This window comes from Culicoides brevitarsis, chromosome 3 (assembly GCF_036172545.1).
Source record: "Culicoides brevitarsis isolate CSIRO-B50_1 chromosome 3, AGI_CSIRO_Cbre_v1, whole genome shotgun sequence".
NCBI classification, from domain to species: Eukaryota; Metazoa; Arthropoda; class Insecta; order Diptera; family Ceratopogonidae; genus Culicoides; species Culicoides brevitarsis.
This window is the reverse complement of record NC_087087.1, coordinates 1,431,975-1,448,110: the sequence shown is the minus strand read 5'-3', so window position 1 is coordinate 1,448,110 and position 16,136 is coordinate 1,431,975. Positions and strand designations below refer to the sequence as shown.

The 16,136-nt window shown below is 26.4% G+C and overlaps 1 protein-coding gene across 1 annotated transcript in view; it reads right to left on the bottom strand.

Annotated features, from left to right (window-relative positions):
* LOC134835760 (band 4.1-like protein 4) overlaps positions 1 to 16,136 on the bottom strand; it is a 62,310-nt gene that overhangs the window by 3,088 nt on the left and 43,086 nt on the right. Inside the window, exons 3-12 of the mRNA XM_063850705.1 lie at positions 5,178 to 5,282; positions 4,979 to 5,103; positions 3,341 to 3,438; positions 2,878 to 3,086; positions 2,648 to 2,800; positions 2,323 to 2,501; positions 1,119 to 2,030; positions 848 to 1,060; positions 694 to 792; positions 491 to 637 (exon numbers count right to left, since the gene is read on the bottom strand). Coding sequence (XP_063706775.1) covers positions 491 to 637; positions 694 to 792; positions 848 to 1,060; positions 1,119 to 2,030; positions 2,323 to 2,501; positions 2,648 to 2,800; positions 2,878 to 3,086; positions 3,341 to 3,438; positions 4,979 to 5,103; positions 5,178 to 5,282 — 2,240 coding nt within the window. The remainder of the gene's footprint in view (positions 1 to 490; positions 638 to 693; positions 793 to 847; positions 1,061 to 1,118; positions 2,031 to 2,322; positions 2,502 to 2,647; positions 2,801 to 2,877; positions 3,087 to 3,340; positions 3,439 to 4,978; positions 5,104 to 5,177; positions 5,283 to 16,136) is intronic.

Here is a 16,136-nt window from a genome sequence, read left to right as displayed (position 1 = left end):
TATGCATAAATTTTTCATTATGTATAAAAAAATTATTTTTTCGAATTTTTGTTTGAAGTTATTAAAAATATAACAAAAAATATTTAAAAATAAGAAAACAATTTTGAATAAATATTTCTTTAAATTTTAAGATAAAACAAAAAAAAGTTAGAAAATTAAATATTTCGAAAAAAAAACATAAATTTGTAAAAAATTTTTGAAAATTAAAATTTTTAAATATATTTCGTAAAGAGATAATATTTATCAAAATTTTTTGAAAATGAAATTTTTTCAATATTTTTAAAAATTTAATTTTTAATATTTTTGGAAAATTTAAATTTTTTTATTTTTTTTTTGAAATTTTATTTTTTAAATAATTTTTGTATATTTTAATATTTTTTGAAAATTTTTTAAATATTTTTTAAATTTTTTTATCTTTATTTTTTTATGTTTTAAATTTTTTCTAACTTTTAAACTTTTATTTTTTTATCATTTTAGGTTCAAATCTTACCTTTCTGACGAGTAAGCATAATCCTGATCAGCTCCCAGCCCAGAATCCGTATGTTCATGTGACACACGAAGCCCGTTACTGTCAACAGGACTTATACTTGATCCAGATGGGGAAATGAAATCTACCATACTTAGACTAGACATCATTCTAAAAAGTAAAAACTCGTTAAAATCTTCCTTTAAACTGAAAATTTTGACACTTACCTTATCAATCCCGAATTTCTATCGTAATCTTTGGAAGAGCTTATCGTACTTTCAGATCGAATGGATCCATTTACGCCTCGTGGTTGTTCATTCGGATAACTAAAATTTAATTTTTTTTTGATTTTTGAAGAAGAAATGGAAAATTTCAACGTACTTTCTTATCCGATCGACACCATTCTGAACTTTACTCGTCTTATTGACTTTGAGAGAGCTTGTCGTTGGTTTCTTCGTGGATTGATGCGTTTCGACAACTGTATAAGGAATCTCTCGTAGCTGATCTTCCGTCATGCCAGAAGTTTCAACCAAATCAAATTGTAAGTGTCGGGCCAATTCGCTACTCCACATTTTCGTGCGATCAGAAGGAGATCTATTTTGAAAAAAATTTTTAATATTTTTTTTTTTAATTTTAGAAAAAAAATTCTTACTTATGTTTTCTGTGTTGTTTCCGTTTTCCGTTCGTATCAGTGTTCTTTTTGGTTGCTGAACTACTTTTGACGACAGCTGCTTGATGAACAACGCCATTGATGCCTCCTTGTTTCCTCTGCGCTTCAAGCCATTGATCTCCCGAATCGATTAATTCCAACGACGCCGTACTCGAAGCTCGATTTCCATCTGAACGATGCGACCGATTCGAGTGATTTGACGAACTGCGTCGACGAGATTCGTTTTCTGAGCCACTTCGACGACTCCGTGATCGATGTCTGCGATGTTTGCGATGCGAATTGTGCGAACGTCCTGAACGCCCCGAAAATTCACTTTCGTTATCGGAAATTCTGCGATGTCGTCGTCGACTTGATTTTTTTCCGCCACGCGAATCATTTGAAGAATGACTTTCAACTGAACTCGAACGACGTCGCTGACTCGAATCGCGTTGCGAACGATTTGTGACGGCATTACTCGTACGAGTCGTTGCTGATCTGACGGATTTCGGGCTTGAATTTATCCCGAACAAGCCTCGTTGATGTGAACGCATCCAAGGAACACTTTTGCTGCTTTGCGGAGAATCGGGAGCTTTGTATGCGGCACGAGACGAATATTGATGATGATGATCTCGGTTGTTGTTGTTCAAGGCGGCGGGAATACTGCACGTTGATCGATAAGGACTTTCGTAAGTTTCAACTGGCTGAGGGATTGAAATACTTTTGACTTCGTGCATGGAGCGTCGAACCAATTCCAGGCGTTTTTCTTCGCTAAATTGCTCGTTCATGTTCCTGCGGGGTTGACGACGTGACGGAACGCGCACAAAATTTGGTTGAATCCGATAACTATTACTACTACTATTAATCGTCGATGATTTTTGGTGTGTTGGTACAAAAGATTTTTCGCTATTTTTGGCACTGTTTCAAAAGAAATAAAAAATTCTTCAGATAAAATTCTTCGAGTTAGGCGAATAAATTTAATGTTTTCATTTTTTGTCCCATGAGGATTTATTTTTAATTTATTTATATTTTTTTTATTTTTTATTTTTTTATTTATTCTTATTTTTATTTTTATTTTTTTATTTATTTTTTTTTTTTTTTATTTTAATTTTAATTTTTTATTTTTCCCTCTGTTTTTTTTCGACAAAATCGGAGGAATGGGTAACAAAAACAAAAATTTATTCGCCTTAATGAAAAATTATTCGCTTACCTGCTGCGAAAACGAGAACCTATCGTAAATAAATCTCCATTTGGCGGCAATGTATTGTTCGAAGACGATGGCGGGACGCGAACTAAACGGAAGAATGCATGATGCTCCATGCAACATTTCCATAAATGTTTGCAAGCCGACTTTTTTGGCGTTTCAAATCCGTATGTGCTCACTTCGTTCTACATCGAAGACACAAAATTTGCATTTTACGGTTCACGAATCACATGTAAGAAGCAAAAAACAGAGGATTTAGAGAGAAAATTCAATTATCTTATAATAAATTGCCTTCGGGCACTTCAACAAACGAAAGAATAGGAAAACTTACATTTTTGTCACAGACACGCAACATAAAATATCGTCCTTTAAAGTAAACTTTTGCGATGCGAGGCCAAAAGTAATGCGCTACGGTTGTTTTATTACGCAGCACGACAATACCGCTGGGCGTCAATCCCAAGAAATATTCGACACTATCCTCACCCTTTACGAAAAGTCATAAAAAAGAAGAAATTTTATTACCGCAAACACGAAAATAGCAAAAAAAAAGTTTTTCCTTACCAACACGGGATGCAAATCCACGCCATACATATCATGCCATTTCACTTTATCCAAGTAACTGAGTTCACATTGGCTCGGCGACATTCCTCGCAACTTCTGATGCAATTCGCAAATACGTTGCTCGACTTCGCGCGTTTGATTCGCCACAAGTCTAAACTCCGAGACATACCCGTAAACGTGTTTTCTCGCATCATAATCACCCAATTCCGCTAAAAGAAGAGAAAAAAAGAGATAAAACGGTTATTGCTCTCCTTTTCATCATAAACTAAGAATTCGTTGTCGTCGTCGGTCGTCGCCATCTATGCAAATTTCCGTAATTATTTTGCCTTATATGATTGATCCGTGATCACGATAAAACCACTTGAGGCCCATAATTACGACGACGACGTCTTGATATGTTGTTGATGCGGTTGCGTAATACCAGTTGGCAGAATTTAGAAGATAAATCATGAAAAGTACTTACATTGCACGACGTACGATCCGAGTTCAGCAGCTAATTCAAATGAGACAGGAAGTCGTCCCTGTAGAATATCTTGTTTGACTTGCAAATATAATTGGTATCTGTGCGGAGAGAGAGAAATATGTTTATTTATATTAATTTATGAATTATTCGCATAATGTTGTTGTTTATTGTTCGTTCGCAACACGAGTAATTGGTGTCTTTAATAAAATTACTTTGCTGTTACGTGTGAAAATTTAACGTTTCATGCTTAATGTCTTTGAAATTGATCAAAAATTAATTTTATTAAAAAATATTTTTATATAGACAATTTTCAAAGAAAAAATTTTTTTTAAATATTTGAATTTTCTCATATAATTTTTTAATTTTTTCATTTTGATATAAAAAAAATTGAAATTGATATAAAATCATAAAAAAAAAATAATTTTAAAAAGAGAATTTTAATAAATTTTTTTATTCATGAAAAATTATTAAATTTAACATTTTTAATTAAAAATATAAATTATTATCAATTTTTTTTTTAAACCTGAAATATTTAAAAACACGCAAAACGTTAAATCTTCACAATTATGAGTTGATGTTTACTTTAGCTACCCCTTTTGTACATTAGTTCATAATTAAGTTAAAGATAGTGCTTTATAATTACAATCGTAATTATTATTCATTTTTCTTTTATTATTAAATTATGGCTGTTTTTGCTATTATTTTAAACTTTGTTTTTGCATGAATAATGATTTACAAGAAAAAAATAATAATAAAAAAAATAGTTTGTATAAAAAGCTTCAGAAAAGCTCTAAAAATTAAAAAAAATAATAGTTAAAATTTTAAATTAATAAAAAAAACTTGAATAAAGGCATAAAGGAATTGAAATATTTTATTAAATTTCATCTTTTGAAAAATTTCATAAAATTTAATTTTTTTATTTTATTTTATGATTTAAAAAAATTATTTTTTTTAATTTAATATTTTTTTATGAATTTGATGATCTATCAAAATAAAAAAAAAGAAAAAAAAAATTTTTGAAGATTTTATTAAATTTTTCAAAAGTCTTAAATTTTACTATAAAAAAATTGAATAATTATTTTTTTTTATTTTTGGAAGTTTTTTAAAAATTTATGATAAAAAAAAGAGGAAAAAAAATTTAAATTTTTAAAATTTTTCAAAAGACTAATACTTTCGCAAAATTGCAAAAATTCTCTTCAAAAAAATAAGAAAAAAAAATATTAACTTTCGAAAATTTTGAGAAATTTTTCAAAGGATTACAATTTTATAAACGTTGAAGTTTTATTTTAATCAGAAAAAAAAAATTCTTTTTTATAAAATTGTTAATGATTTCAAAAAATATTTCAAGAAAAAAGAATTAGAAAATTTTCTAAAAATTTTTCGAGATTTAAAAATTTTATTAAAATTTAAAAAAAATAATTTCCAAAATAGAAATTTTTTTGATTTTTTTTTTTAAAGTTTTAATATAATATAATTCTCAAAAATTACATTTTTCACAAATTTTTTTGATAAATTTATTAAATATCGAAACATTTTCATTTTTTTTTAACAAAATCTTTTATGAACTTAATGAAAATCACGACAAAACGAGTCAGTAAGTAAACTCCAATAAAAATCACATAAAAAATAGGAAATTACCTTGTTATCTCTTCGACGAGTTTACACGGATCTGCTGCATAAAACTTGACGCCAAAATAAAGTTCATATGACTCCTTCGACTTCTTGAGTTGCCTCGAGATACGAGTATTTGGATCAAGCCAATGCTAAAAAATAATAAAAAAAAATTCTCATTAATTGGAAAGGAAAAAAGTTTTGTCATAAAAACATCTTAACTTACTGTTTGGCCATCCTGATCCACGAATCGTAATCCAAAGTAACAAGTTTCAATCAAATTTAGACGTGCAAAAACGACATCGAGTAACGCTTGTGCCGGCAAATCATCCTGCAAGAAAAAAAAGAGTTTCGCATTAGAATCAAGAGTACTTTTGAAGTAATGAGGGGAGTTTGTAACACGAGTGTAAAGGCAAACGTGACGACAAATTTGATCCAACGGAAAAAATTGAAGGCGTTTGTAATTTATTTATGTAAGTAAAGTCTCGTAAACCTACATCACGAGAAGAAATAACGAACGGAGCAAAAAATAATAATTTTCGGGGAATTACCGGAAAGTACATTCATTCGCATTTAGAAGCGCACATATTTCGCTTTTATGTCTTTTTTTGTGTGTCTCACATGAAAAAAGTTCAAATATTTTTATGTGACATGTCGTACACGGAAAAAAGCAACATTGAAGATGAAGAAGGTAATGTACGCAACGAGCTTTGTTGTTTTTGTCATTTTTGTGCCAAAACGACGGCAAATGCCAAAGAACATAAAAAAAAGTCGAGTAAGGTAAGAAGTCACGTTGTTCCCATTCCATTTCCAATTTATCGTCATATGAGATGTAATTATGTTAGATGATGATTTTTTGTGTTCTCTTGTTCTCGAGAAGACACTCAGATTCGATCCCCAATTACTTTTTTTTTTTTTTCACGACAGCGACGAGTCCAAGGGAATTCATGTTCCGTTCCATATTTAAGAGCAAACGGAAATGTTGTTGACAAAGTATGGCATGATGAATGATTGATGCAAGATGCTTACAATTTTACAACGTAGGATGCCCATTGACTCGTGATGTAAATAAATAACAGAAACCATGGAAATGTTATTAATTTATTGTATTATTTTCAATTTGGCAGGTAAAAACATTTCCATCGAAAATCATTTGAATGGAAGGAATATAACAAGATTGTGTCGCCAGAGGAGCTTTCATATTGAAACAGAGCGAGATACGAGAAAAAACAACAAAAGGTAAACTTGTTAGACAGACATCATATTGCAGTTCTCTTCCAATTTTGTGTGTTGCTCCAGTTTGAATAAGCTTGTTATGTTTCGTTACATGCAAGGACTTTGCCATGCCAAAAAATAGACAAGTTATGGTTTAAATACAGGAGGTTCAACTATTTTTCAACTCAACAATTGAAAATGTGAAAAAAATTTAAAGAGATTTTTTTTATTTTAAAAATTCAATTTTATTTTAATTTTTAATTCGACTTAAGTTTTGAATTCAGAAAGCTTTAATTTTTTCTGAAAATTTTTAACTTTAACTTATTTTTAAACTCAAATTCCAAAAAGTTTTAAATTTTTAGTTAATTTTCTTCATATTTTATTTTTTAGTTTAATTAATTTAATTAAATTTTTTAAAATTCTATTTCAGTTTTCAATCTCAAATTTAAAAAGCTTAATTTTAAGAATATGCAAAAATTTCGAAAAATTATTTAATTTAACATTTTAATTAATTTTTTTTAGCCAATATACTTTATTTTTAATTTAAAAATATCAAGCATAAATTATAAGATTTATATTTTAAAAGTTTAAATTTATTTCAATCTTAGTTTAAAAAAAAATAAAACAATTTTTAAATTTGACCTTATCTCAAAATAAGAAAGTTTAAATTTTTTTATTTTATTTTTTTTCTTCTTAAAATTTTTGATTAAACTTAATTAATTTAAGAAAAAAAAATTTCAAAAGATTTTTTTAATTAAAAAAATAATTAATTTTATTTTGTATTTTTTAAAATTAAATTTAACTAAAAGAATTAAATTTTTTTATTTTATTTTTTTTAAAAATAAGTTTAAAAAAAATTGTTAATTTTATTTATTTTAACTTTATTTTTAATTTTATTTTTTTTTTAAATTTTAGGTAAGCGTTTAAATTCATAAATTTTTTCATTTAGAAACGCACTGTACAAAAAGAGAACATTATTTAGACACAGAAAGAGTCATGCTGGTTTTAATTTGTCCAAACAACATGTTGACACATTCGATGTTTTCATGTCCGGAAAATTGTCTTTTTCATCTTTTTTTTTTGTTTCTGTCCTTTTTTCGTAATTTAACATTTTCGCTGAAATTCGTTCACACACCCCCTTTTTATATTACTTCATTATACGACACATTATTTATCCATGTTTGTTGTAATTGTTTATGTAAATTAGTTTAACATTAGTGCGGTTGTAAATGCGGTAACCGACGACAAAATAAAAGGATACATGCTCTGAATAAAGTAGATGACAAAACTAACAACTACCTCCCGAGGTAATTGATAACATTTCACGTTTGCGGATTTCGCAGAGACCTTGTGTTTAAAATCCAATCTGATACCATTGTTTCGAACAACTAATCAAGTTGAAAAGTAAAACAATAACAATTCGGTTTTAATATAATCAAATATTTGATATCTCTGTTTTGTTATAAAATTACAACTCCAGATCTCGACAACAACAACAAGAAAAAACTCGCCTCGAGGATATTTTTCTTTTGTGCTATGATTATCAAAAAGTACACAAGAAACAACAACAACTCGCAAAATCTTGACATAAATAAGCTTAGTGTTACATGCGAAACATTCTCACCCGCAACTTGATACGTCTCAAAGTGTTCCAAGTAACTAAATAGTGGTTTCATCGACGCAACGAGTGACGTGAAATAAAAGATGCAAATTGATATGTCGGTTGTAATTAACTTGATTTAATAAAGTTGGTAAGTTATACGGCGAAATGTAACGCGGTGTGTGCTAACCGCACTTTGACAACTGATGGAGTGATAGAACATTGATACTTTAAATAGCTTTTTTTTACTTTTGCTTTTAATATTAATTTTTCATCGATTTTTTATAAATAATAAAAATAAAAAAAATATAAATTATAGTTTAATTATAAAAAAATTTTAAATAAATTTTAAATATTTATTTTATTTAAAAAAAATAATAAATAATTTTATAAAATATTTTTTTTATTAAAAAAAAATTAAAAACAATTTTTTAAAATATTTTTTTTAATAAAAAAAAATTAATAAATAATTTTTTAAAATATTTTTTTATTAAAGAAAATCTAATGATTAATTTAAAAAAAAAATAAAAAAAAAAAAAAAATAATTTTTTAATACATTTTTTTTATTAAAACAATTTATAAACAATTTTTTAAAGTATTTTTTTATCAAAAAAAAAAAATGCCAATAAATAATTTTTTAAATAAATTTCTCGAATAAACCGTAATAATGTCGAAATATTTACATAACAAATTAAAAAATATCATCAACTGTCCTACATTAAATTTTATTTTATTATCATTAAATGGCACTCCAATTCACGTTGATTGATGTCAGACAGAATGAAAAAAAAAATGCGGATACCAACAAAAATTAATATAATTTTGTGTATTAATTAATTATTATTTATTGTTATTATTATTTTAAAAAACAAAATTAAAATAAATTAATTATGTATAAACAACATTAAACACGACACATTTGCGACGAAAAATTTTCTTGCCTCGTTTGGAGAGAACTCGCATGATAAAACAATAATAAACAATTAATTACGTTGCGATGGCTTAATTATATTAATTTTAAAATCATTTAGATTTCAATCCGATAAATGTTCGCTTGTTTTTGCACTGCTCACATGGTTTGTGGTTTTTTGTTTTATTTTCAATCAGAGATGAGACACCAAATATTGAGATAATAAAACAATAATAATAAAATATATTTAGAATATTATTATTATTAGCTGATGTTTTGTTTAAATTATAAAATAATATTTATCTATAACTAAAATAATTACGGTTTTTAATAATAAAATATTTTAATATTATTTTTGTTGTAAATAATTTTTAATAAAATAATTTAAATTAAATAAATAATAATTTTTATATTATTATTTTTAATTATTAATTAATTATTTAATTTTTATTAAAATAATTTTATTAAACTTTTATTTTTAATTATTGATAATAATTTAAAAAAATATATTTTTAAAAATATTTTATTGAAAATTATTTACAACAAAAACAAATTATTAATAAAATATTATAAATAAAATATATATCAAATAATATATATAATTTTATTTTATTATTTTTAATTTTAAAAATTATGAAAAAAAAACAGTTGCAAACAATAAATAATAATAATTAATTAAAAAATGTAACATAAATAACAAAAGTATAAATAAAAGTGACATAATTATGCTCATCGTTCGTTGTTCATCCATCCTCCATTATTTATGATTTATTTGTGAGTTAGTTATAGTTCAAGCGCCGCTGCAGAATCTAATCTACAACAAAAACATGATTGGATAATTGCATATCATTTACAACAACACAAGCGCATGTAAGATTAAGATTGTTATCGGTACGAAAAAATGTTTTGTTTAACCGACGTCCCGTCATATCGTTACAAAATAATTATTATTATAATACTTATATCATTATTATTAATCGTTTTTAAATAAATTTTGCGTTATATATTTAGAAATAATAGTAAAAAAGAACAACATAATCTATAAATTATCGTCTATCGCGGCGGCGGAGGAGGAAGATAAGTGGGAATAATAATAATCCTGAATTTTTATTATTTATACACGAACGCATGTTACTTTTGATATGATTATTATAGATTGGTACAAATACTTTATTTCTTCATATATTTATATAAAAATATCGCTCAAAGCATTATTTTATGTTATTTGTTATTATTATTATTTTTTCATTGTCTCTCGGCTCGCGCATTTATTGTTTTTTCAAGTGTAAGTTTAAATTATGTTGTAATAAAAATAGACATCCAGCGCAAAAAAAACGACGCGAAGTAAATAATAATAATCATGAATGTTCAAAGAAAGATCAAAATCTTCCTTTATGTTAACTCTCTCGGTTTGTTTGCTGTCATCTATCTGCGCTTAACATATATAATTTAATATACAGAAGCGACATGACCTTTAAACGTCTTTTAATAAATTAAATTGTTTCGTTTTCCCTTTTTTCCGTTTTTTTTTGTCTTTTTTTATGGATTTTTGCAAAAATCAGCAAAAATTTAAAATAAAATGAAAAACATAAAAAAAATCGTTGATATATGTGAGTTGTAAAAAATAATTACATGTCTTCAGGGAAATTTTAACAAAGGAAAATAATAAAAAGAACGGAAAATTGCCATTACATAACAAACAAACTCACAAAAAGGAAAGGAAACGAAAATACGGCAATAACTTTCGTCGTTTATTGCTTCGATTCTAATCCGATTCGAGGACTGAGGGAGCAGATTGTTCAAGATAACTTGTTTGTCACAAATATATATTAGGAGCAATAAAAATACCAAAGTCAATGATTGAATGGGGTAATAATAATTAGATAGTCGCTCTCATCGTTTAAACTTCATGCGAACAGAAGTTTTAACATTTATCAATTACATGTGTAAGTTACATGTTGGCATAAATAAATAAAAAGAAAAAAAGAATAAATGACTAAGAATATAATCAAAACACACAAAAGGAATGTTGAATTTGATTTACAATTATTATCACAAGTAGTATGCGAGTTAACTACTTCGAGTTGCCACACATAAGATGTTTTTCTTTTTCCTATCATCTATCCTCTGTTCTATGAGAGTGAATGTTAGGCTGATACAAATTTCAGTTTTGTTTAATTTTTTATATGTAAAAAAAACTCAAAATTTCTTAAAAGTAAAATTTTTTGAAATTTTCTTCTTAAAATAATTTTAGAACATTTTTTTGAAATTACGACTTCTTGTAAAAATAATTTTTAAACATTTAAATAAATTGAAAAAATTTACCTAATTATAATTTTTTTTTCTCAAATTCTTTGTGGTTAAAAATTTTCTTATAAAAATATAAAATCTCAAAAGAATTATAAAAATTTAAATTAAAAAAAAACTATTTTTGAACCCTTTTTTGAAAAAATAAAATTTTTTATTTTTCTTCTCAAATTTGTAGCTTTACTCTTAAAAAAATTTTTAAATATTTTTTTCAAAAAACTTATAAAATTTGAGAAATTTTTAAATTTATTATAGTTTAAAATTTTTCAAAAAATAATTTATTTTTATTTTTTTTTAAATATAATAAAAATATAAGAATTTCCGTAATTTTTTAGAATTTAAGAAATTTATTCAAACATTTTTCAAATTTTTTTTTGGTTAACATTTTCTTATGGAAATAATTTTTGAAATTTTAGAATTTTTCAAAAATTTTTGAAAAAGATAAATTTTCATAGAACTTTTTGAAATTTATATTTTTAAATTATTTTTTAATTTTTTTCTAAGTATTGTTTTTTTTTATTTTTTCAGAATTTTGAAGAAAGAGGAAAAACTTATCTTTCAATTTCAATTTGTTTCTCATATGATAAAATCGTTTTTTTTTATTTCATTAAAAATCGAGCAGATATCAATGGAAATCAACTTTAGAATGCATATTAGACAAGTTTAATTCGTTGAAGACTTCGAAAAAATAAAATTTCTGAAAATTCATAAAAAATATAATTTTGAAATACGAAAGCAGAATTTTAAGAATATTTGTAAAAACACGAGTCTTAATTTTAACTTCAACGCAAAATGGAACACATATTGAAATAATTAAGCATTGAACACAAAAAGTCTTTAACATAAAATTTAAACATAAGGAACTAATTATAGAAGAAAGTTTTCAAGAATTTAACGAAAATTATCAAACCTCAATAATTTAATCTAAAACTTTTAAAGATTTCTGTTAAAAAAACTTAAAAATTTTCCCATGAATCGATACAAAAAGCAATTTGCAACAACCTCACTAAACTATAATGCAATGTAAATTGTCAATATCAATATTTACTATAAGCTATGCGGTTAAATTTATTTGTTTCAATAAACACATATCATGCTTCTGCAAACGAGAGCACATGATGAAGCTGTTGTTGCTTAGATTTGCTTTGCTGTGGTAAGATACGAATAGCGTGACCAACGTATTTCGTCCCTTTTTTTCTATCATCATCATCATCGTTATTGATACAAACTAACATTTACTCATAAGAAAAGGCAAAGAAATGAATTTTTTCCTCAAAGAAGGTATTTGGATGGAAAATCGTCTCCAAATCGAAATTGTCGCTCTGCTGAAGGAAAAGGTGTAATGATACATAATAAAAATGGCATGATACCGCAATATGTATAATAATAATAATTTATAACGCTAATAAATTGGAATGTGTAATACAATAAATATTTGTTTACGGTTGACATTTAAAACATCTTTTACACACACACAGAGGTTCTTAATTATCATAATAATTATGTTTATTTGCTCGGATCTGTTCAAGGCTGCTCCTTTCAATAAACATATATGTTGGTTGTTGTTTATGCGCTGTAACTAATTGAACCCTTAAGATAAATAAGATAAACAAAAAAATAAATGAGATTGTCGATGTCGACTTGTAGCGTGTCAAAAACGATTTAATATATATATAACATATATAAATATATAAATTATCATTATATTTAAATTTTATCCATTTATAATAATAATGAGGTTGATTTACGGAGGGCGCGTAATGACAACGTCAATCAAAATCGCGAATGTCGTGTTTCTGTTTCACTTTTTTTTTCGTGTTTTCATTCGTCACAATTTCTGACGACTAAAATTTAGTTCATCATATACACAAACATATATGTTGGCATTAAATATGATGAAAAATATTTTTCTAAAGACAATAAAAAAATATGAAACACACCTTTTTTACTTCCTTTCCCGTTTCTTTAAGCGATGCGGTTCCTCGGGGTAATATTTATGTGCGACAACAAGAATTCATATCGTTCGCATTATATTACATTAAACATTATATTATACATTATCGGTTTTTTTTTCTTTATTTTTTTTTACAAAACCACACATGACAACAATAAAATCGCGCGCAGTATAATTTTCCTTTGTCAACAACGAACAACACTTGATTCTTTCTTTTTGGTTAAATATGGTCTTACAAGTTGCTTTTGCTTTTACTTTACATAAATTATTGTTAGTACCCCGGGCGAAGAGGATAAATCGCATAACTGCAGTTTTTGAATTAATTAAATAATGAAAAAAATAATTTTAAAAATCTTAAACCTTTTTTCTCAATTTTTTGATTCGATTTTTTTAGAATTTCGCCCATTTTTTTATTTATTTATTTAATTTGAAAAGGGCAATTTTGTGAATTTCGAATTTTATTTAAACAAAAATTTTGTACAAAAGGGCAATTTGAAGGAGTTTGCCCAATTTTTCAAAATTTTTTAATCGACATGGCATTTTTAAAAATTTTGCCCATTTTGTGCCCAAATTTTTAAAATTTTCAATTCGTAAAGGGCAATTTTCAGAATTTCGAATTAAGTTTTATCAAAAATTTTATTTAAAAGGGCAATTTAAAGGAGTTTGCCCAATTTTTCAAAATTTTTTTGTCAAAAGGGCAAAATTGCCCCAAATTATTTTTTGTTTATGTTTTTGTGTTGTTTAAGCTCTTTTAAAAAGTCAATTTAAGCATAAAAAGTCAATTTGAACCTAAAAATTTGTTTATGTTTTTGTGTTGTTTATGCTCCATTATTGCATAAAAAGTCATTTTAAACCTCAAAATTTGGAAAATGCAAAAAACTGCAATTGTGTGATTTATCATTTTCACTCGGGAAACATACAAACAACATGAGGCTAGAATAACAGAAATGCGAGTTTTTCTTGTTTTTTTTTACAATTTTTTATGTGTTTCATATGTTTGTCATTGTTTCTTTCATAATATTATGTATACAAGTTTTTTTTTATTACAAATTCAGAACCAACACCTTTGCAAGAGTTCTTCGTTTGATCGTTCGGGAATCATTTTCGATTGAAAATTTCCGATAAAACGCGCGATTATTTCACAAAAGGTCACAAATTCGCCATAAAATGACGCAAAATAAAGTAAAAGATGAAAAAAAGAGAAAAAATCGAGATCAACATTGATTGATTATTGACAGTTCATTCATCTATTTGTTTGTCGGCGAGGCAAACTGTGGCGCGGAATGCAGTTTATTTATCGAGATTGCGTGATCTTCAAAAATATAAAAGCGATCTTTAATCAAGAGCGCACATGAAAAAAAAATAAAAAGAAGTAACTAGTTAGTTTGTTTTTTTTTTGTTTCGTTTAACGAATGAAAAAAAACGAGTGTTTAATAATAATAATAAATGAAAAGGAAGGTAATAAATTATATTATCAACGAGCGTTTTCAATTATTATTAGGTGTTGCGCGCTCGCAAAAGCAAAACACGCACTTCCTTTTACGAAGGCATGTACAAGCAAAATATATCGCGATGACAGAAATTCAATCACAATATTTTATGAATCACTTTGCAAAAATAAATAAATTTTATTTATTTACTGCGCTTGTGTTTGTGTCATGCCAGCAACGCAACACGATAAACAGAGATTAAAAAAGGGAATAGCAAAACAATTATCACTTCTTTTATAGGACGAGAAATGCATCGAGAGCAACTTTGTTGCAGAAAGGAAATTGTGAACGAAATACATCGGGGAATTGTTTTATTTATATTCGCATTTTGAGTCGTTTTGTAGATCAGATCAGTTCTGAGTTGAGTAACGGATAAAATGTTTTTTTTTATGTGAGACAAATAATTTTATAGAAACGTTGGGACAAAAAGTTTAATTTTTATATTAATTCAATTTAATATTAATATTAATTATTTTTTATAATTTTTTTTTTTTCAAAGAATTTTGTAAATTTAAAAAAAATAATTTTGTGCTTTATTTTATAAAAAAATTTGTTCACAAAGGCAATTTTAAGAATTTTGCCCATATTGAGCCCAATTTTTCAAAAATTTTTAATCGGAAGGGCAATTTTAAGAATTTTACCCATGTTGAGCCCATTTTTTATAAAAATTTGTTAAAAAGGACAATTTTAAGAATTTGGCCCATTTTGAGCCCAATTTTTAAAAAAAAATTTAATTGAAAGGGCAATTTTAAGAATTTTGACCATGTTGAGCCCAATTTTTCAAAAATTTTTAATCGGAAGGGCAATTTTAAGAATTTTGCCCATAATGAGCCCAATTTAAAAAAAGAAATGTTAAAAAGGGCAATTTTAAAAATTTTGCCCATTTTGAGCCCAATTTTTAAAAAAATTTTAATCGAAAGGGCAATTTTAAGAATTTTGTGCCCATTTCTCTAAAAATCATTAACCAAAGGGAAATTTTCAGTTCAACGAAGTAATTTTGTCTATAAAACATCATAAAATAAAACTCTCGACAAAAAAACATGACAAATTGTCACTTTATGTCATTTTTTGCTTCAAAACAAAAAAACTCAACTTGACGAGACAAAATAATCTCCGAATCACGCTGTCCTCGTGCGTCGCGTCATGCATGTTTCCCCATAATAGCAATAAATTTTATAAATATCATAACAATAATTGTAATAAATTAAATGATATCATAATAATGTGTAATATATCATCAACCTGCAGTTGCTCTCGCACAACAATCTCTTTCATAAACAATTTTTTTTACACACATATTCGGGATATTTTCGTGTCGCATGCAATAAAGTTGTTCACACCGCGATCGTTCGCTGCCTTGGCCCACACACTTTTTTCGGCAAAGCATATGCTGTCGCGTCGCCGTAACAACAACGAACGAGCTGATATGATAATAAAACAAGAAAAAAATCTGATGGGTGGCATTGCGCGACATGAACACGCATGCAAATAAAACTTATTTTTTTTTTGTAATCAATCTTTTTGGATCAATTCTTTATGCTTTGCACACAAAAAAAACACGAGACAACCTTTTAAGCGATACAAGATTAGGTTTATTTCGTCGTCGTCGTCGTGCTGCGAGAACCGTCGAGGAGATAAATGATGAATCAATCGATGACATGACGTTTTTAATGAATTTATGAAGAAACGAGATAAGGATGAGATTCTGT